General features: G+C 42.4%; 1 protein-coding gene across 1 annotated transcript; it reads right to left on the minus strand.

Annotated features, from left to right (window-relative positions):
- LOC119534821 (BBSome-interacting protein 1-like) lies at positions 1 to 213 on the minus strand. The gene has a single exon (XM_037837378.1). It carries the CDS (start codon positions 211 to 213, stop codon positions 1 to 3), a length of 213 nt encoding a protein of 70 aa, XP_037693306.1.
- Positions 214 to 21,618: the final 21,405 nt, after the last annotated feature.

Here is a 21,618-nt window from a genome sequence, read left to right on the forward strand (position 1 = left end):
TCAGTCGGTTATTTGCTGGTGTTCTTTCTCTGCCATTTCTTGTTGGCAAATTGTATCCTGTGTGGCTTGCTGAATTTTTTCCAGTTTTTCCAGGGTCAGAGATTTTAAGGGTGCAAGTTTGGATTTACACAGCACCATAGTGGTTACACCTTCCACGGGCAACTGCCCTTGTTTGGGAAGAAATTCCCGGAACATTGACTTCACTTCTGCCATATCTGAGTTGTTGGATACAGTGAGTTTGGGTGTTGGATACGGTTCCTGAAAGTTGTCCTGTCTTTTTCCCCACAACGTTAGACATCCAATCCAATATTACCAAGATGACTGGCAGTTCTTGACTCAGGCCTACAGAAGGAACTTACTTCATAAGTCGGGTTGAGAATGGGTGCCCCTGAAGAGGATGGGGGGTGCTGGGTCAAGCTTTTTTATCCATTCTGCCAATCTGCCTTTTGACTGGACAGTTTAATCCATTTATATTTAAAGTAACTACTGATAATGTCAGAATTTCTTCTGCCATTTTGCTATTTTGTCTTTTTAAGTCTTATAGTTTTTTGACCCTCATTTCTTCCATTAATGCCTACTGTTGTATTTATTTGTGTTTTTGTATTGTGCCATTTTGAGTCCCTTCTCCTCATTTATTCTGAATATATTTTTATTGTATTTTCTTTGTGATTACCAAGGGGTTAAAATTTAACATCTTAAATATATAGTAATCTTGTTTGATTTGTTACCACCTGGTGTGGTTTGGAGCTGTGTGTATCTCAGAAAATCATGTTCTTAAAGCTAATCCATTTCTGTGGGTGTGAACCTATTGTAAGTAAGACATATTGATGAAGCTACTTCAGTTAAGTCATGGCCCAGGGTATGTCTTAATCCTTTTACTGCAGTTCTTTATAAGAGAATGAAATTCAGACAAAGAGAGAAAAAGCCATGGAAGCCAGAAGTTGAAAGCAAGAAACCCAGAAGAGAATGGCGAGACCAGTAGATGCTGCCACGTGCCTTGCAGGGTCCAGGATCACCGGCAGCCGGTCTTCAAGCAGAAAGCATTGTCTTCATGATTTCTTGATTTGGACATTTTCACAGCTTCAAACCTGTAAGCTTGTAAGCTAATAAATTCCCATTGTTAAAAACCAAGGCATTGGTCATTTGTGGCAGGATGACGGCATGGAGAGGAGTGGAAGCTAAGTAGTCCCCCTGGAACAACTACAAAAAACCAGAAACAACTAGTAAATAATCCAGAATAACTGCAGGGGGCAAAACAAGACCATCCACTCATCATACACCAACCTGAATTGGGAGGAATGCCTGAGAACACAGCATAAAATCTGTAAGTAAAACCTGCGGATCCAAGTCGTGAGACCCCCTCCCCCATTGCCTGAGCTGCAAAACCTCGTGGTGCCAGAGAGAAGCTCTCTCCCAGCAAGCGAATATAGCTCAGCTGAGCTCCAACTGGGGTTTTAAGTAGCGAGTGTGAACTGCTCACTATAGGTACGCATCCCCAAAACACAGACAGAGGCTTTGGGTGATGACTGACCTTGGAGAGCCGGAGGGGTGCCTTGGACTGGATCTGAAGGGGACTATCTGTTTCTTTTTTGGCTCAGTGGAGAAAGCCCCAGTCATTTTCAGTTTCCAGGGCTGTGACTCTGGGAAGGGTGGAGACAGCACAAGCAGAGAGCGAGACCATTGAAATGCTAATGACCTCCACCTGGGGGGTCTGTCTTCTCTAGGAGGAAAGGGGTGGGGCCCTTTCCATTCAGAACCAGACCCCAGAGCCTGGGGGAACACGGCCATACCTCCTCACACCAGTCAAGAATTATAGGCTAACAGGCGTCACCTGCTGGGCAGAAAAGCACAGTGACCTGAGGCATCAAAGGGTGGAGCAATTTTCTAAGACACCCGCAGGAAACCAGATATTGAATATTTCTTCCCTCTGGGACCTGAGCCTGTTCTGGTCTGGGAAAACCTGATTTGGATAACCAAGGAAACCATGCCTAGGCAACAGAAAATTACAACCTACACTAAGAAAAACAAAGTTATGGCCCAGTCAAAGGAACAAACGTACACTTCAACTGAGATACAGGAATTTAAACTAATGCTAAATCAAATCAAAAAGTTTAGAGAAGATATTGCAAAAGAGATAGAGGCTGTAAAGGAAACACTGGGCATATATATGGCAGAAATCAAAAGTTAAAAAAAAACAACTAGTAGAATCTATGGAAATGAAAGGCACAACACAAGAGATGAAAGACACAATGGAAACATACAACAGCAGATCTCAAGAGGCAGAAGAAAACACTCAGGAACTGGAGAACAAAACACCTGAAAGCCTACACGCAAAGGAGCAGATAGAGAAAAGAATGAAAAAATATGAGCAATGTCTCCGGGAACTCAAGGATGAAACAAAGTACAATAATGTACATATCATTGGTGTCCCAGAAGGAGAAGAGAAGGGAAAGGGGGCAGAAACAATAATAGAGGAAATAATTAATGAAAATTTCCCATCTCTTATGAAAGACATAAAATTACAGATCCAAGAAGCGCAGCGTACTCCAAACAGAAGAGATATGAATAGGCCTACACCAAGACACTTAATCAGATTATCAAATGTCAAAGACAAAGAGAGAATCCTGAAAGCAGCAAGAGAAAAGTGATCCATTACATATAAAGGAAGCTTAATAAGACTATGTGCGGATCTCTCAGCAGAAACCATGGAGGCAAGAAGGAAGTGGTGTGATATATTTAAGATACTGAAAGAGAAAAACTGCCAACCAAGAATCCTATATCCAGCAAAGCTGTCCTTCAAATATGAGGGAGAGCTCAAAATATTTTCTGACCCACACAATGAGAGACTTTGTGAACAAGACACATGCCCTACAGGAAATACTAAAGGGAACACTACAGGGTGATAGAAGACAGGAGTGCGTGGTTTGGAACACAATTTTGGGAGATGGTAGCACAACAATGTAAGTACACTGAACAAAGATAACTATGAATATGGATGAGAGAGGAAGGTGGGGAGCATGTGAGACACCACAAGAAAGGAGGAAAGATAAAGACTGGGACTGTGTAACTTGGTGAAATCTAGAATATTCAACAATTGTGATAAAATGTACAAATATGTTGTTTTACGAGGGAGAACAAGCAAATGTCAACCTTGCAAGGTGTTAAAAATGGGGAGGCATTGGGGGAGGGATGCAATCAGCATGAACTAGAGACTGTAACTAATAGAATCATTGTATTATGCTTCCTTTAATGTAACACAGGTGATATACCAAGGTAAATGCAGATAAGAGGGGGGGATAGGGGAGGCATGTTAGACACTTGACATTGGTGGTATTGTCTGATTCTTTATTCTACTCTGATTTAAGGTTATTTTTCCTTTTGCTGCTTCCTAGCTGTCATTTTTTTTTCTCTTTCTTTTGCCTCTCTACCTTCTTTGACTCTCCCTCCTGCCTTGTGGAAGAAATGTAGATGCCCTTATATAGATAGTGGTGAAGGTGGTGAACACATAAATGTATGACCATGCAGAGAACCATCGATTATTTACTTGGGATGGAATGTATGGTGAGTGAACAAAACCATATTAAAAAAAAAATGGGTTGATGACAAAACCTCAAGGGCAATATACTGAGTTAAATAAGCCAGACACATAAAGACAATTATAGCAGGGTCTCACTGACAGGAATTAATTATAATATGTAAACTCATAGACATGAAATATAAGGTACCAAGATATAGGACGAGGTTTAAGAATGGGGAGTGGTTGCTTAGTAGGAGCAGAATGTTCAACTAGGATGAACTTAAATATTTGGAAATGAACAGGGGTGTTGGTAGCAAGATGTGAGAATAACTAACAGTGCCGAATGGTGTGTGAATGAGGTGGAAATGGGAAGCTCAGAGTCATATATGTTACCAGTAGGAAAGTTGGAGGTCAAAAGATGTGAATGTATAAAACTGAATCCTATGGTGGGCAATGTCCATGATCAACTGTACAAATACTAGAAATCACTTCCATGAACCAGAACAAATGTATGACAATACAATTAGAAGTTAATAATAGAGGGGCATATAGGGAAGAACTATATACCTATTACAAACTATATACTACAGTTAGTAGTATTTCAACATTTTTTCATAAACAGTAACAAATGTACTATATCAATACTAGGAGTCAACTGAGGGGGGTTGGTTAGGGATAGGGGAGGATTAGAGTTTCCTTTTCTTTTTTTCTTTTTTCATCTTTCACTTTATTTCTTGTCTGGAGTAATGAAAGTTTCTAAAAACTGAACAAAAATTAAGTGTGATGGATGCACAGCTGTATGAGGGTACCCAGGGGCAAGTGATTGTACACTTTGGATCTTTGGATAATTGTATGGTATCTGAATAATCTCAATAAAAATGAAAAAAAAAAAGAGTAAATAAAAAAAAAAACCAAGGCATTTTATGATATCTGCTTTCAGCAGAAAAGCAAACTAAAACACCACTTCAATACATAATTCCTACACCTCTCTGTCCCCCTAACTTTTTTTTTGTTTTTTATTACAAATTATTTCTTTCTACATTGTATGCCCCCAATCATAGATTTATCATTTCTTTTTATGCATTTGAATTTTATCACCTGTGTTCTCATTTGCTAATATTGCCTTTAAGCACAATGCCATAAATGGATTGGCTCTTACAAAAAAGGATTTATTAGGTTACAAATTTATAGTCCTAAGGCCACAAAAGCATCCAAACTAAAGCATCAACAATAGTCTACTTTCACTGTAGAAAGGCCGACAGTTTCTGGAACACCTCCTTCAGCTGGGAAGGCACATGGCTGGCATCTGCTGGTCCTTTGTTCCCAAAGCTTTCTCCAAAATGTCTCTGGGCTCATTCTCTCTTACTTTCTCCAAAATGTCTCTGGGCTTCTGTCTCTCTTGGCTTCTCTCTCTCAGCTCCTGTGCATCCTTGCTTGCTCTCCCAGGGCATCTCTCTCTAATTGTCTGGGGGTCCTCTCTTAGCTTCTCCAGGGCATACTCTGGGCTTCATCTCTAAGCTTAGCATCTCCAAACATTTTTTTGTCTGCATCTCCAAGCATCTCCAAGCATCTCGGTCTGTGTCAGCTCTTAACTTCTCCTGGGGCAAACTCTGGATTACATACTTCTCTCCAAAATGTCTTTCTCGGCTTTTCTGGGCTCCTTCTGTCCAGGAGCTCTCTCAAAGGTCTCCAGTGATCTAATTGAGACCTACTCTGAAGGGGCAGGGTCCACACCTCTGTGGAAATGATCTAATCAAAAGGTTTCACCTACATTTGGGCTGGGTCACATCTCCATGGAAACAACCTAATCAAAGATTCCACCCTAATCAAAAGACTAATAAGTGCCCCCACACAAGACTGCATTAAAGAACATGGCTTTTGTGGGGGACATAATAGATTCAAACTACCACAACCTAAGAAATAAGAAGTGGATTACATAGCAAATGATACAATAGTACTGGCATTTATAATTACTCATATGGTTACCTGTACTAGACGTCTTTATTTCTTTATGCCACTTTGATCCACTGTGTAGTGTCTTTCATTTCAGTCTGAAAAACTCCCTTTAGCATTGCCTATAAGCAGGTCTACTGGTAATGAACTCTCTCAGCTTTTGTTTATCTGGGAATGTCATAATCTCTCCCTCATTTTTGAAGGAAAGTCTCTCTGGATATAAAATTCTTGGTTGGCAATTGTTTTCTCTCAGTACTTGAAGTATTTCCTTCAACTTTCTTCTCTCCTCTAGGGTTTCTGATGAGAAATTGGCACTTAATCTATTTGTGGACTCCCTTATATGTAGCATGTTGCTTTTTCTTGCAGCTTTCAGAACTCTTTCCTTATCCTTCACATGCAACAGTTGACTATCTGGATGACATAATTCTCTTCAATTTTGTCTTGTTTGGTGTTCATGGGGCATTTTAGATGTGCACAGTCACTTGTTTTGCTAAGTTTGCAAAGTCCTCTGTCATTATTTCTTTGAATATTCCTTCTGCCCCCTTTCTCTTTTTCTTCTCCCTCTGGGACTCACATAATATGTATATTGATAGGCTTGATGGGGTCCCATTGGTCTTTTATACTATTTTTACATTTTCTAATTCTTTTTTCTTTCTGCTCCTCAGCCTGACTCATTTCAATTGCCTTGTGTTTGAGTTCATTGATTCTTTCTTCTGCCAGCTCCAATCTACTGTTGAAAACTTGTAGGGCTTTTGTTTTCATTTCTGCTATTGTGGTCTTCAGATCCAGTATTTCTGTTTGGTTCCTTTTTAAAAATTTCTATCTCTCTATTGAGATTATCATAGTGTTCATTCATTGTTTTCCTGATATCCTTTAGTTCTTTCTCTATATTTCCCTCCATCTCCTTGAACCTAATGAGGATCATTTTTTTAAGTCTTTGTCTGATATGTCTACAATCTGGTCTTCATTGATGTTTCTGGATTTTTATCATATTCCTTTGGATAGCCCATCAGTTCTTTTGTCTTTGTCTTCTAATCTTTTGTTGCATACAGTACGTTTTTTATATTTTAAAGTGTTAACTCTGGAGTTTAGTCCCTGAACGGTTTCTTGGGTTTGTATCTAGCTGGTGTTATGATAGATTTCAAGTGCCAGGAACTAACAAAACCAGAAAACCAATGCAAAAACACCTTTCACAGTCTGCAAATTGACTTTGCATTGGCCAATGTTCTCCTTCAGATTTCAGTCCTCCTGTGAGCCCAAGCCTCTCCTTCTGTCTGGAGCCCGTGTCTTGTCCTGGACCTGTACTGACAGTAGCCTTAGGAGATCCCTGTTTACAGGAACTCAAATGCCCCTTCCCCCAGCCTCTCAGGTGCTCCACCATAAGACTTACAGCAGGCCTCTCAAAAAAGTTGTTCCGGACACTGCTTTAGCTATCCCAGGCTGCTTTTGCTTGGAGGGGATATTCTGGGGTGGGATGAGCCTGAGAGGCATTTCCCAGGCCAGTCTTTCCCAGCTGGAACAAGGCCGTGGGCCCATGATGGGAATGCCAGCTGGCTCCACAGTGGGATGGAGACGGGGTGAGAAGGAGGCCAGCAAGGGTACAGGAGCGTCTCCCATGGCTCGTTGAAGCCATGCTTTCTTGATTTGGCAGTTGCCCAGTAAGTGCAACCTTTTGACTCTTTTTCTAAGTTTTGAGGAAGCGTATTGTCTTTATGATTCCTCTGCCACTTTTGCCCAAAGTGGGTTGGAACAGGGGGTGCCCTAAGATCTGGCCCCTAGGGATCAAAAGCAGTGACAGCAATCAGACCACACCCCTCCCAGATCTTGGGGAGCTAGGTGTTTGTTGCCTACCCTGGCACCAGCAAGCTGCACTAGGAGCCGGGGTTGCCTGCCATGGGGCCGGGGAAGGCGGGTGGTAGCTGCTGCTCAGAGAGTGAAATTCACTGGACTTACCATAATTTACCAGCCTCTTCCTCCTGCTCTTTCCTGAAAGCTGCCCAATGTTCTCCTAGACTCCAGAGTTTCAAAATAGATGATTCAGACAGTTGCTACAAGTTCTATAGTTGTTCCAGTGGAGGTACTGATTCCTGGAGCTTCTTACTCTTTCATCTTCCATCTCAACTTGATTCCATTGATCTGAGTCTATCCTTATGCCAGCACCACTCTATTTTGATTATTGGAACTTTGTAGTAAGTTTTTATATCAGAAAGTGTGAGTCTTGCAACTTTCTTCTTCTACTTGAATATTGTTTTACTATTCGAGGCCTGTTGCAATTGCATATGAATTCAAGGATTGGCTTTTCAATATCTGTAATGAAGGCCATTGGAATTTTGATAAGGCTTGCTTGAATGTGTAGATTGCTTTGGGTGTTATTGCTATATTAAAAATGTTAACCCTTCCAATTCATGAACACAGTAAGTGTTTTCATTTATTTAGGTATACTTTAATTTCTTTCAGTAATATTTTTTAGTTTTGTATGTACAAGTTTTTTACTTCCTTAATTAAATTATTCATTGTTATTTCATATTTTGGATGCTATCATAAATGGAATTTTAAAAAATTTTCTTTTCATATTGCTTATTGCTATTGTATAGAAATACAACTAATTTTTTTTTTTTTTTGGCATTGTCTTGTTCCCTACAACTTTGCTGGATTCATTTATTAGATCTAGTAGATTTTGTGTGGATTTTATTTGAGTTTCTCTATATAGGAACATGTCTTCTCTGATCAGAGATAGTTTTACTTCTCCCTTTCCATTTGGATGATTTTTATTTATTTTTCTCTCTTGCCTAGTTGCTCTGCTAGAACTTCCAGTAAAATGGTGCATAGCAGTGGTGAAAGCAGATTCTTGTCTTATTCCTGATCTTAGAGGGAAATTTTTCAGTCTGTTACCACTGAGTATGGTGTTAGCTGCTTGTTTTTCATAAACGCCCTTTATCATGTTTAGAAAGTTCCATTCTGTTCCCAGTGTGTTGTGTCTTTATATCATGAAAGGGTGTTGGGTTTTGTCAAATGCTTTTTCTGCATCAATTGAGATGATCCTGTGTTTTATTTTCCTTCATTCTATTAACATGCTGTATTATATCTATTGATTTTCCTAATTTGAACCACTTTGCATTCCTGGAATAAATCCCCTTGATAGTGATCTATAATACATTTAATATGTTATTGGATTTGGTTTTTTAGTATTGTGTTGAGGAATTTTTACATTTATATTCTTGAGGTACACTGTTCTGTAGTTTTCTTTTCTTGTGGTGTCTTTGTCTGACTTTGGTCTCAGAGTAATACTGGCTTCATAGTAGTTACCATGGGGATTGCAATTTATATTCTAAATTTATAACAATGTAGTTTGAATTGATACTCTAGTAAGCTTCAATAGAATAGAAAGCCTTTGCTTTTATTTGGCTCTGCCCTCACTTTATGTTCTTTTCTCAAATTACAACTTTATACATTGTGGCTCACTAGCATCGATTTACAATTATTTTTATGTACTTTTTAAAAACCTGTAGGAAATACAAGAGGAGTTACAAACCAAAGTATAATTATAGTGGCTTAATATTTACCTATTTAGTTACTTTTACCAGAGTTGCTTATGTCTTCATATGACCCTGAGTTACAGTCCAGTGTCCTTTTGTTTTAGCATGAAGGACTTCCTTTAGCATTTTTTATAAGGCAGTTCTACTTTCAACAACCTTCCTCAGCTCTTGTTTATCTGGGAAGGTCCTAATTTCTCCATTATTCTTGAAGGGTAGTTTTGCTGGATATGGAATTCTTCATAGATTTGTTTTTTCCATTCCTTAAAATTGTTATTGCATTACCTTATCCTTCCATGGTTTCTAATGAGATATCTGGTGTTAATTTTATTGAGGCTCTCTTGTATGTGATGAGTCTCTTTTTGTTTTTGCTTGACAATTTGATTTTAATCTTGGGGGCTTAGCCTGGATCTCTTTGTGTTTATTTTTCTTGGGGTTTGTTGGATTCTCAAATGTGTAGATTCATGTCTTTTATCAAAATTTGGGAAGTTTTAGGCCATTATTTCTTCAAACATTCTCTCTGACCCCCTTTTATGCTCCACTTCTGGGATTCTCATTATGCACATGCTGATACTATTGATGGGGTCTCATGGATCTCTTAGACTATGTTCATTTTTCTTTTTCTTTTTTCTTTCTGCTCCTCAAACTGGATGCTTTTAATTGACCTCTCTTCAATTTCATTAAATTTAGTTCAGCCTGCTCAAATCTGCTATCAGGTTATTCTAGTGAACTCTTCATGTCAGTTACTGTACTTTTTAACTCCAGAATTTCTGTTTGGTTCCATTTTATCATTTCTGTCTCTTTATGGATATTCTCTATTTATTCATACATGATTCTCCTGATTTCCTTTATATCTTTGTCCATGGTTCCTCTAGCTATTTGTGCATATTTAAGACAGTTAATATAAGCTCTTTGTCTAGGAAGTCCAATGTCTGTGCTTTGTCAGTGACAGTGTCTGTTAATTTCTTCTGAGAATGGGCCATATTTTATTATTTATTTGCATGCCTTATTTTTTTTGTTGAAAAATGAATAGTTTGAACATTATAATGTGTAAACTCTGAAAATCAGATTCCTCCATCTCCTTGGTATTTTAGTTGTTTATTGTAAGATATAGCTATTTGTGTATTTATTGACTTTTCTAAACTACTTTTGTAGAGTCTATATTCTTTGTCATGTATGGTTTCTGGAGTGTTTGTTCCTTTGGTTGGTGTTCAGGTAGTGTTTGACAGACATGTCCTTGGTTGCCAGGAGCCAAAAGGGGGCAAGAGAGAAAGAGAGGGAGAGAGGCAGAGAAGGAGAGAGGGAGAGGAAAGGAGAGGAGAGGAGAAGAAATGCTAAAACAGACAAATGAAAGCCTTTCCAAGTTTTTGCAGGCTGGTCTCTGATGGGGCACTCCTTCAATGATTAGATGCTTAGTCTGGCCAGTTAAAATCTGCCTTGGGCTTCGCACCCTCTTGCACTGAGCCTAGACATCACACATAGGTAATAGCTTGGCTCTCTTCAATCTTTTCTGAGCCTGTGATTTGCCCTAGTATTGTGTGTGGTTTTCTAAAGTCCCCATTGTACCAAGGCTGTTTTGAATGCCCTAATTTCCTAAAGAAACTCCCACTCCATCTTTTTCTTTCAGACATTTGGTGCTCTATTTATGCCTCAGGTATAATCTTTTGCCCCAGACAGCTTGAGGTTGTTAATTCACCTCATAATATTTTTAAGGGATGCCCACTGCTTTTCCACCCAGAGTGAATTCCAAGTTAAGTGAAACAAAGTTGGGCACCTGTGTGAATGTTTCAGGTAGCCTCAGACAAGTTAGAACAGATGCACATGATTCTTTGTAAAAACCATCTCCAGAACCAGGGACCAAGGCTCCACACAGGGAATGGGACTGTCATCTTCTTCTAAGTTGCCTTTTCCTTGATTCAGCATTTGCTTGGTTGCTGTAAACCATTGATCGCTTTTCAGAGCTCTGAAAATATTGGCTCCCACCATTTCTGCTTGAATTTTCAATGTTTCTGGGGAGAGAAAGGTGCTTGGAACTGCCTACTCTGCCATTTTGGCTGATATCATTTTCATGAATGTAATTTATATGACCACTTATTATAGTATTCAGCAGATTGCCAGAATTTACTTAACTATTTTTCTAATGCTGAACTCAGTGATGCTCTATTTGCTTCCTGAGAGGTCACTTATATTTAGTTATATAAGCGATACAAATGGAGTACTGCTGGAAAACATTTCTCATTTCAGAATTTCCATGTAAAGTTTTCACCCATCATTAAACTCTAGCTTGAATCAGTTAGCGTATTTGTTCTATCTCAAACATGAGAAATACATGTTGAATGGAGAAGACAGGAAGCTGGTTCTGGAACCTAGGCTCACCTAGGAGATGCATTTCATGGGTTGACACAGAATAGACACTTGAGTGAGAATGAACACCCCAGGTCAGATGGGACACTTCATTTGAAGTATAAAACTTACTATTGAGCTGAGGCATAACACTGTAGTATGTGTATAAAGTTAGCATTTGTACAAAAGTGGAAGAATATTTAAATATAAATCAAGAAGTATAAATCATTTTACATCCTTGTGGAAGGGATTTTGTAAAGGTGTGTTTTGGCTTGCTAAAACTGCTGGAATGCAACAGACCAGAAATTGGTTGGCTTTCTCCATGGAGTTTTATTAGGTCACAAATTTATAGTTCTAAGGCCATGAAAATACTGAGGAAAAGCTGCTGGCATCCAGGGTTGCTCTGCCACATGGGAAGACACACAGTGATGTCTGCTGGTCCTTCTCTCCCAGTTTTGGTTTCAATGGCTGTCTACAGATGTCTCTGGGCCTTTCTCACTAAGCTCTCTGGGCTTTTTCTGTATTTTATCCTCTCAAAAAGGACTCCATTGAAGGATTAAGACCCACCTTGAATGGGCTGGGTCACATCTCAGTTGAAGTAACCAAAAGGTCCCACCCACAATAGGTCTTCCCCCACAAGAATGGATTAAGAGAACATGGTCTGAGGGGTGACATCACCAACATGGTGACATAAACAGCTACTGAAAACTCCTCTTCAGAGATTCAATGAAAAAAAAACAATTCTGAATTGTTTGAAACTCTGGAGGAGGATATAGACTGGAGAAGGGCCCTGAAGATGCTGAATTGAAGAAGGAGAAGAAAAATCATGTAGGAATCTTCCATCCCAGACCAGCCAGTCCCCCCCCACCCCCCACTTGGTCTCTGAGGCACGGAATCAGCAAACAGGAATGGTCCCACCAAGGACACAGCTTTTTAAAATCTCTCACGGTAGTGAGACATAACCCCACTGTTTGAAGACCCAGGGGCCAGAGGAGGACATTTCAAGGCCCAGGACAGTGAGGGACGAAGAGACTGAGAAAACATGGACAGAGACTGTTTCCAGCCCTGGGTCTGAAAGCCCTTCCCCACCCTTGAGGGAAGCAGCAGCCGGCAGCTGTTTCCTTGCCTGGGGGACGGCTGGAGTATCGGGTCAGCTGAGGGAGTGCTCTGCCACAGGTGTAGCCCACATTGAGCCAGATTTTGGCTGGCAAAGTGAGGGCACAGGGATCCTGCAGTTTCAGCTCAGCTGTGTAGATGCAGCCTGTGCTCAGAGGCAAAGCAGCATCTGAGGACAAGTTGCTGAACAGTGCCATCTGTTGGACACTCTGGAAAGTGCAAGGGAAACAGAGCACCGCTGGAAGCCAGCAGATCTATATTACCACACACAGTGAACTTGCTGGGGTGCCCAGTGCCCACCTCCCATCCCTGTTGAAAGCCATGGTGGGTGCCTGATGTTGGGGGGAAGAGCCAATCTGGCAACTGGCCAATGAGAGAAACAAAGAAATAAAGAGATCAAAGAAAACCAACAAGAAAACTGAAGGCAGAAGAGAGAAAACAACCTCTAGAATAAACTAATCAAGAAAACCAGATGACTAGACAGCAAAAAATCATGAGCCACATCAGGAAACAAGAAGATATGGCCCAGTCAAAGGAACAAACTAACACCTCAACTGATATGCAAGAGGTGAAACAACTAGTTAAGATGTTCAAACAAATCTTCTAAATCAAATCAATGAGCTAAAAGAAAATGTGACAAAAGAGATAAAGTATATAAAGAAGACACTGGGTGATCATAAGGAAGAATTTGTAAGCTTGAAAAAACAAATGGCAGAACTTATGGGAATGAAAGGCACAATAGAAGAGATGAAAAACACAATGGAGACATACAACAGCATACTAGGAGAGGGATAAGAAAGGATTTCTGAATTAGAGGACAGGACATCTGAAATCCTACACACAAAAGAACAGACAGGGAAAATGGAAAAATAAGAACAAGGGCTCAGGTAACTGAAGGACAACATGAAGTGCATGAATATACACATTACAGGCATCCCAGAAGGAGAAGAGAAGGGGAGAGGGGCAGAAAGAATAACAGAGGAAATAATCAATGAAAATTTCCCAACTCTTATGAAAGTAATAAATTACAGGTCCCAGAAGCGAAGTGTACACCAAACAGAACTGGTCCAAATAGACCTATTCAAAGACATTTACTAATCAGATTGTCCAACGTCAAAGACAAAGACAGAATTCTGAAAGCAGCAAGAGAAAAACGATCCATCACATACAAGGGGAGCTCAATAAGGCTAAGTGCAGATTTCTTAGTAGAAACCATGGAAACGAGGAGGCAGTGGTATGATATATTCAAGGTACTGAAAGGGAAAAACTGCCAGCTGAGAATCCTATATCTAGCAAAATTGTCCTTCAAAAATGAGGAAGAGTTTAAAATATTTACAGATAAACAGACACTGACAGAGTTTATGAACAGGAGACTTCCTCTACAAGAAATATTAAAGAGAGTGCTACAGACAGACAGGAAAAGACAGGAGAGAGAGGTTTGGAGAAGAGTGTAGAAATGAAGATACCAGGAGATAGAAAGAGGGTAGAGATCAGGCATTTGATGCTGAAGGAGTACAGAATGTTCAACAGGATTGATTGTACCGATCCAGAAATGGATAGCATAGTACTGGGTGATGGTAGCACAATTGTAAATACACTGAACAAAGATGACTGTGAGTACGATTGAAATAGGAAGGTTACAGGCATGTAGAACACAAGAAGGAAAGACAGAAGATAAAGACTGGGATGGTATAACTTAGTGAAACCTAGGGTGGCCAATGATTGTGATTAAATATACAAATATAGCAATGTTTTTACCTGAGGGATAACAAATGAATGTCAACTTTGTGAGGTGTTAAAAATGCGATGGCATTGGGGAAAAAGCACAATCAATACAAATGAGAGTCTATAGTTAAGAGTAACATTGTAATATGCTTCCATTAATTTTAACAAAGGCAATATATCAAAGCTAAATGTCTATAAGAGGGGGATATAAGGGAGGGGTATGGGATTCTTGGCATTGGTGTTGTTGTCTGAACTTTTTATTGCATTTTATTTTTATTTTATTTTTTGTTGCTTTTTAGTTGTCATTTTTTCTTTTCTTTTTCTTTTTCTTCTCTCCTTCTTTCTTTGTGGAAGAAATGGAAATGCCCTCATATAGATAGTGGTGGTGAATGAATTACTATGCGATTAGACTGGGAACCTCTGACTGTTCTCTTAGGAGGGAATGGATGGTGTGTAAATAAAACTGTTCAAAAATAAACAGGGGGATACAAGTGCTGGAGAAAATGTGGAGAACGGGATGTACATAATCACCATTAGTGGGGAAGTAGAATGATGCAGCCCATGTGGAGGAGAGTGTGGTGGTTCCACAGGAAGCTAAGAATGGGGTTGCCATATGATCCTGCAACCCCATTATTGGGTATATACTTGGAAGAACTGGAACAAGGAACACAAATGGACATTTGCACAGTAGGCTTTCTGGTGGCAATTCATGATTTGCAGTGGATTGAGGTGGCCTAAGGGTACATCGTCTGATGAACAGAATGGTGAACAGTGGTGTCTACATACAATAGAACATTGAGCTGCTACAAGGAGTGAAGTTGTGAGGTAGGCAACCAGGTGAATGGACATTGAGGACAATATGTTGAGTGAAATAAACCAGAAATGAAAGGACAAACATTATAATGCCTCACTAATAGGGACTGACTATAATGTGCAAACTCTGAGAATTGAATCTGAGAGCACAGATTATCAGGAGAAGGCTTATGGTAAAGATTCCTAGATTGTAATCTCTTACAGCAGTGACATCTATTCCTAAATTGTAATAGTTATTTCTAAATTCTGAGATGCTGAGTTTTTTGTGTATTATCTGGTCAGTCCCCAGAACTTTGAGTATCTGTGTGACACCTGAGACTCAGAGCTAGAGTCCAGCAGCTATGAATGTCAGTATTTCCCCATAAAACAAATGTTGAAGAGTCTGAAAAAGGAGATTAGACTTCAAGTAGTGATATGAATGAAATGGACTTGGTTAGGACTAAGGTAAATCAGACCAAAGGGTAAAGGACAATCGTGATGGTGTTTTAAAACCTCAATCTTTGTGTAAGACCAAAGGAAGAGATGTTTATTAGATGCAAAATCTGTACTTTTTTGTAACATGCTATATAATTTAACTTGTATGTTCAGTTTATTCAAACACCACAATTACATGTAACTTTGAATAGGGAGTGAGATCTAGTTGGTTTGTACAGGTTAGCGTGAAGCCCCGATACATCCCAGAGTAATGTGGGCAGAGAAAAAAAGTGTATTTGCAAAGCCCCCTTGAGGGACTGGGGAAAAATGTGGAAATATTAAACTTCCTCACCTGGAGAATTACTGATATTCTCACAAGCATTGGGGACTACTAATTTAGGCCAAGCTGTCAGTCTTGGGGCTCACCCTTATGAATCTCGTTACTGCAAAGGAGATGCTAAGCCTACTTATAATTGTCCTAAGAGTGACCTCCAGTGATCCTCTTTTGTTGCTCATATGTGGCTTCTTTCTGTAACTCAACATTGCAGATAAACTCACTGCCCTCCCCACTATGTGGGACAATTCTCCCAGGGGTGTAAATCTCCCTGGTAACATGGGACATGACTCTTGGGGATGAGCCTGGACACAGCATTGTGGGATTGGGAACATCTTCTTGACCAAAAGGGGGAAAAGAAATGAAACAAAATAAAGTTTCAGTGGTTGAGATATTTCAAATGGAGTCAAGAGGTCATTCTGGAAGTTATTCTTATGCGTTATATAGATATCCCTTTTTAGTTTTTAGTGTATTTGTATAGCTAGAAGGAAATAACTGAAACTCATGAACTGCAACCTAGTAGCCTTTATTCCTGAAGATGAATGAATAACTATAGCTTACATGGTGTGACTGTGTGATTGGGAAAACCTTGTGGCTCCCACTCCTTTTATCCAGTGTGTAGATAGATGAGTAGAAAAATGGGGACAAAAGTAAGTGAATTATAGGGAGGGATGGGGAGAATGGGATGTTTTGTGTGCTCTCTTTTACTTGAATCTTTATTCTTTTTTTTTTTTTTGTGGTAATGAACATGTTCAAAAATTGACTGTTCAATGAATGCTATATAATGGTACTGTGAACAATTGTACATCATGGATGATTGTATGGTTTGTGAATATATCTCAATAAAATTGATTTTTTTTTTTTAAAAGAAGAACATGGTCTTTTCTGGGCTACATAACAGAAACACGGTACATAACATAAAAATGGGTTACATCTATTTCTGAATTGTAATGGTTATTTCTAAATCCTGAGATGCTGAGCTGGTCAGTCCCTGTACCTTCGGGTATGTGTGTGACACCTGAGACTCAGAGCCTGAGTCTGGCAGCTATGAATGTCAGCATTACCCCATATAGCAAATGTTAAAGAGTGTGAACAAAAGAGATCAGACTTCAAGTAGCAATATGAACAAAATGGACTTGGTTAGCACCAGGTGTTACAGATCCACAGTGTATATCATGTTTGGATACAAAAATAATACATTTGCTTGAGCAGAAATTTAATACAGCACATGGGCATGCATGTGGTAACAGTGGTTCAAAATCAGGAAAGTCTGAGCCCACCTGTTATTTCTGTTGCATTAATCTTGAGAAAAATATCAATGACTGGAGAGATTTTGAGAGCATATCTATTTTCTTTGGACTTGTCTACAGTCCAAATGACCAATCATCACTGGAACAAAGGTTCATAATTCTGTAATTGTTAGACACTGCACAAGTAGCAATTAAATTATCTCCTTTTCCATTACGAGGCTGAATTGTAATTAAAAAGCTATTTTTTATTCATTAAGTAGAATTATGGACATTTATGACCAAAGTGATAATACTCAATTTTAAGCATTTAATTGGAACAATGCAGTAACTTGTAAATTATATGAATTGTAAATTATATGTATAAATAGAGCAATATTCACGTTCATTTATTCATTGATGTAAACACATCTTTTTAGTTGTTTGTAGGTGTCAGGCACTTTCCTAGGTGGGACACAACAGTGAACAGAACCAAGTCTCTCCTCTCACAGAGCCGGCTTTGCAGTGGAGAGAGATGAAGACATATAAAAAGCCCAGGGTTTGGGATGCACAGTCAAAAATAAAGTTGAAGCCCTGCAGGAGGACCTGGTCATCAAACGTCTTTCCAAGTCTGAGACGTTCGACGCGAGACTGAAGGGGACAGGGACAGGCCCTGCGGGTACGTGGGAGCAGAATTCCTGGTGAGAGAATTCCAGGTGTCTCAGCATTTAGGGGGAGCTTTGGGGTGTTTGACAAGGGAGAACAATGGAGCCCGTGTGGCTGGGTAAGAGTGAAAAGAACCAGGAGGTGGAAGACAATCTCATTTCATTTTAGGGAGTGTTTCGGATTGGGAATGAACTGTGCACTGTGGATTGGACTTTGCTATTGGTCCTTTAGTTCTGAGATAAGACACTAAACTTTTGAAAATTTCATTTCTTCATTCATGGAAAAACAAAGAATTGCATAATTTCATGCAAGTGGTGAGGTCTGAGAATACCGTGAATTAATTTCTCCTATTTAGGAGTGGAAGCATTACTTATTTATTTTCTCTGAAATGGTCTGATTGCTGAGGTCTGAAAGTAAAAGAAGTGGGTTACTTGGGTGAGGACCTTGTAAACATGACTTCTAAGCAACATCATTGGAGCAAAGCTAGTTTGTGGGAAAGAACCTGAGTTTTGGGGGGCACTCATTCCTTCTCCTCCTTGTAAAGCACTCAGCCCTTTCTGTTCACTCGCACGGGCTGTGGAGCAGTTAACTCACTGACAAGGAGTGGGTGGAAAGTTTCTGAGTCGGAGGCTGCGGGCTCCTGACCCTTACAGAGATGACGGCCGGTTCCTTTTTCAAGTCTGCAGAGCAGATTTCCCCTGGAGACGGCCCCTGTTCCTGCCCTCGGCCATGGTTCCTTCCCAGAAGTGTAAAGAGCTCCTTACCTCGGCCTTGGAGGTGGCCTTGCCCTTGTCACCGTGGTGAGACCGTGTGGCTGCCGTCATTTCCCAAAGGGTAAATCCCCTCCATGAGAAACTGCGGGGCGCCTGGTACTTATCCTTCACTCCGGCTGGGGGTCCCACCTCCTGGCTCCCCGAGACCCCTCTTTGTTGGAGGAGGGCTCAGCAGTCAGGGAGCTGTGCCCCCGGCCACCGCAAGTGCGGTCATGTGTCCATCCTTTATGCTCCACGTCTTCATTGGTCCCACAACACATGGGCAATGAGAGGATGGGTGGCATTGCTGGGGTGCAGAGACGGAAAAAGAAAGGATCCAGACCTCGAGGAAGGCCTGATCAGTTTAGGGGCAAGTAAAGACAAAACTCTACGACCAAGGAGGACACCTGATCCATGGGGAGACACCTGATCCGTGGGGAGGACTCCTGATCCGTGGGGAGGACGCCTGATCCGTGGGGAGGACTCATGATCCGTGGGGAGGATGCCTGATCCGTGGGGAGGACTCCTGATCCGTGGGGAGGACACCTGATCCGTGGGGAGGACGCCTGATCCGTGGGGAGGACTCCTGATCCATGGGGAGGACACGTGTTCCGTGGGGAGGACTCCTGATCCATGGGGAGGACACCTGATCCGTGGGGAGGACACCTGATCCATGGGGAGGACTCCTGATCCGTGGGGAGGACGCCTGATCTGTGGGTGGCGGGAGGGACATCTGGTCCATGCGGGCAGCGCTGACACCAGGGAGGAAAGGTCCTTGCGGGCTCCCCAGCTAGGAAGCAGGTCTGGCCTCCAGGTCTCCAGGGAGGCCCCACGGGAAAGCTCAGGAGAACTCGGGGCATTTTGTGCTGCCTCTCGGGCTTGAGGCCCCTGCAGCTCACTCAGGAACAGCTGCTTCCCCCAACCCAGGCTCCGGCTCCCTTCTGGGTGTGGGGCATGACATCTTGCAGGGTGGCTGGGTTTGGGCTCGTTCTGGAAAGTTCAGCTCTTGTCCTTCCTCCTCTCGCCTTACGTGCAGGCACCCTTGAGCCTCCTGGCATCACGATCATCACGCCCGCAGCGCCTGGTGCCTGCCCTCCGGCCCCACGTTCCACATCAGCCTGAGACAGGACGTTTCTGCCTGGGGTGCGGTGGGCGTTGGATTTCTGAGCCTTCCCCCACACCAGGCTCTGTGGGCACCTCGGCCTCCTGCTGGGCTGTGTCTCCCTCCTGCAGACTGGACAGGGGCGGGCACAGCCCTGTCCTCAGCTCCCCTCCGGGGCCTCACCTGGATGGAGAGGGTGTGCTGCAGAAACAAGTTAGAGTTGAAGACTTTAAGGGGTGTCAGAACATAAATGATATAGAGATGCCAGAAGGAAAATGAAACAGCAGGAAAAAGAAAACAGATGCCCAAGGTGGAAAGTGGTCCAGTCTTGATATTGATCTGTAATTGAAACGGTGGCTCCACAGCCTTTGGGAAGGAGGTGGAGATGTGGATCGTCTGGCCAGATATAGAACAACCAAGGCTTACCAACATGGATTTCCCAATAATTGATTTTCTAAATTCCATGTCTAATAATCCTTTACACAAAACCCTCCAGCATAAGATCTTTCAATTATAAAAACTCTCGGGTGCCCGTGCCAGTTTCCTTTCGGTGCAGCTTCCATGTGGGGACGCCTCTGTCTCTAGCAGATTAGGGCTTTCCGGTAAAGCACTGAGGAAGGAACCGATGTGGGAAGGCAAGGGGAAGGGGCTGCTCGGGGCAGGACAGCAGCGTGGGACCTTCGTCCCCGATGTCCCCAAGGCTGCGGGCCGGAGAGTCACCTGCCGTCCTTGGGGAGGAGGGTGAGGGGGCGTAGCTGGAACGGGCCCCCCTGTGTGCTGGCACCCGGGTGCCCCCTGGCCCGACGAGGGGTCATCAACATCATATCAGCGTCATTCAAATTAGGCAACACCTGGGGGCCGAAAAAGAGGGCAAGAATCTGGACCCCCCCAAGGTGCTGCCTTCACAAGAGCAAGCAGCTGGCGCCTCCTGTCCCGCACTGCCCAGTGAACCGAGGGCAGAATCAGACATTCTAGGGGGCTGACCGTAGTTAACTCACAACAGCCTGAGGGGTTCAGTCGGAGGGGCAGGTACAATCTATGCCAGGGGACCCCTCCAGGAGACCCAGCAGAGCTGGCCCTTGTAGTCCCTCCCACCCAAACCCACCCTGGGGCATTGAACGGGCTCATTCTGTGCTCCTTCATGAGCGTTCCCAGCTGAGGGTCCCCCCTTTTCAGCTACCTGATGTTGTCCTCTTGGCAGTGGTGCTGAGGTGCTGCTGTCTGTGGGGACGGGGCCCATGAACATGCAAATCAATCAATTTCCTGTAATGCTCGCTGTGGGCCTGGCTGGAGCCCACCTAGTTGATGGACAAACACGGCCTGACCGTCGGAGAAGCAGTTAATCATTTGGGGGCGATGCTAAAACTTGGCGAAAGGAGCACGACGTGGACTTCTGTTCACACGGGGACTGTGCCCGGTAACCCCGAGTTCAGGTCATGTGTGGCAAAGGACAGAGAACCTGCATGTCCACGTGGGTGGGGCGGGTGGGATCTGCGTGGGCTCAGGTGGCCCGGGAAGTGTTATGAACGGACTGGGACTTTGGTCGATGGTGAAGAACGAACAGGACTTGGGTGGAAAGGGTGAGGTGGGGGACATTCCTGGAGGAGGACGGAGCAGAGGAGTCTTGGGGGGCACAGGGAGTTTGATGCTGAAGAAGATGGGGCAGCTGGGCACGTCCTGGCTCAGAGCCTGGGGCCACCACTGGGGACTGGCTGGTGATTAGGCCACCGTCCTCAACGAGCAACGTGCTCCTTTCCGCGGCGTTCTTGGTGACATTCATGGAGTGTCCAAAGGGCAGCGGAGATGACTGCCAGGCCCTATGCAGACGAGTGAACCGTAGAAACTCGTTACCACTCCTCCAGGAAACCCCGGTAAGAGCGGTAACCTGGACATGGAAGTGTTGACTTGAAATCCACAGAGCATTTGCAAGAATTCCGACCTGGCCGGGGAGACCTCAGTGCACTTCTCCTTATTGCCTCAGTGTTCTTGGGTTGAAGAATCGCTGCTTCTCGTCAGGAGGTTGGTTTCATTTCCCAGTACCCTCAACTTCACATTCGAAGCACTAAGAATTTCAAGAGGAGCATACTGAAGTAGACTTTGCGTTCTTTATGTTACTTCTGTATT

The sequence above is a fragment of the Choloepus didactylus genome, chromosome 5 (assembly GCF_015220235.1).
Source record: "Choloepus didactylus isolate mChoDid1 chromosome 5, mChoDid1.pri, whole genome shotgun sequence".
In the NCBI taxonomy this organism is placed as follows: Eukaryota; Metazoa; Chordata; class Mammalia; order Pilosa; family Megalonychidae; genus Choloepus; species Choloepus didactylus.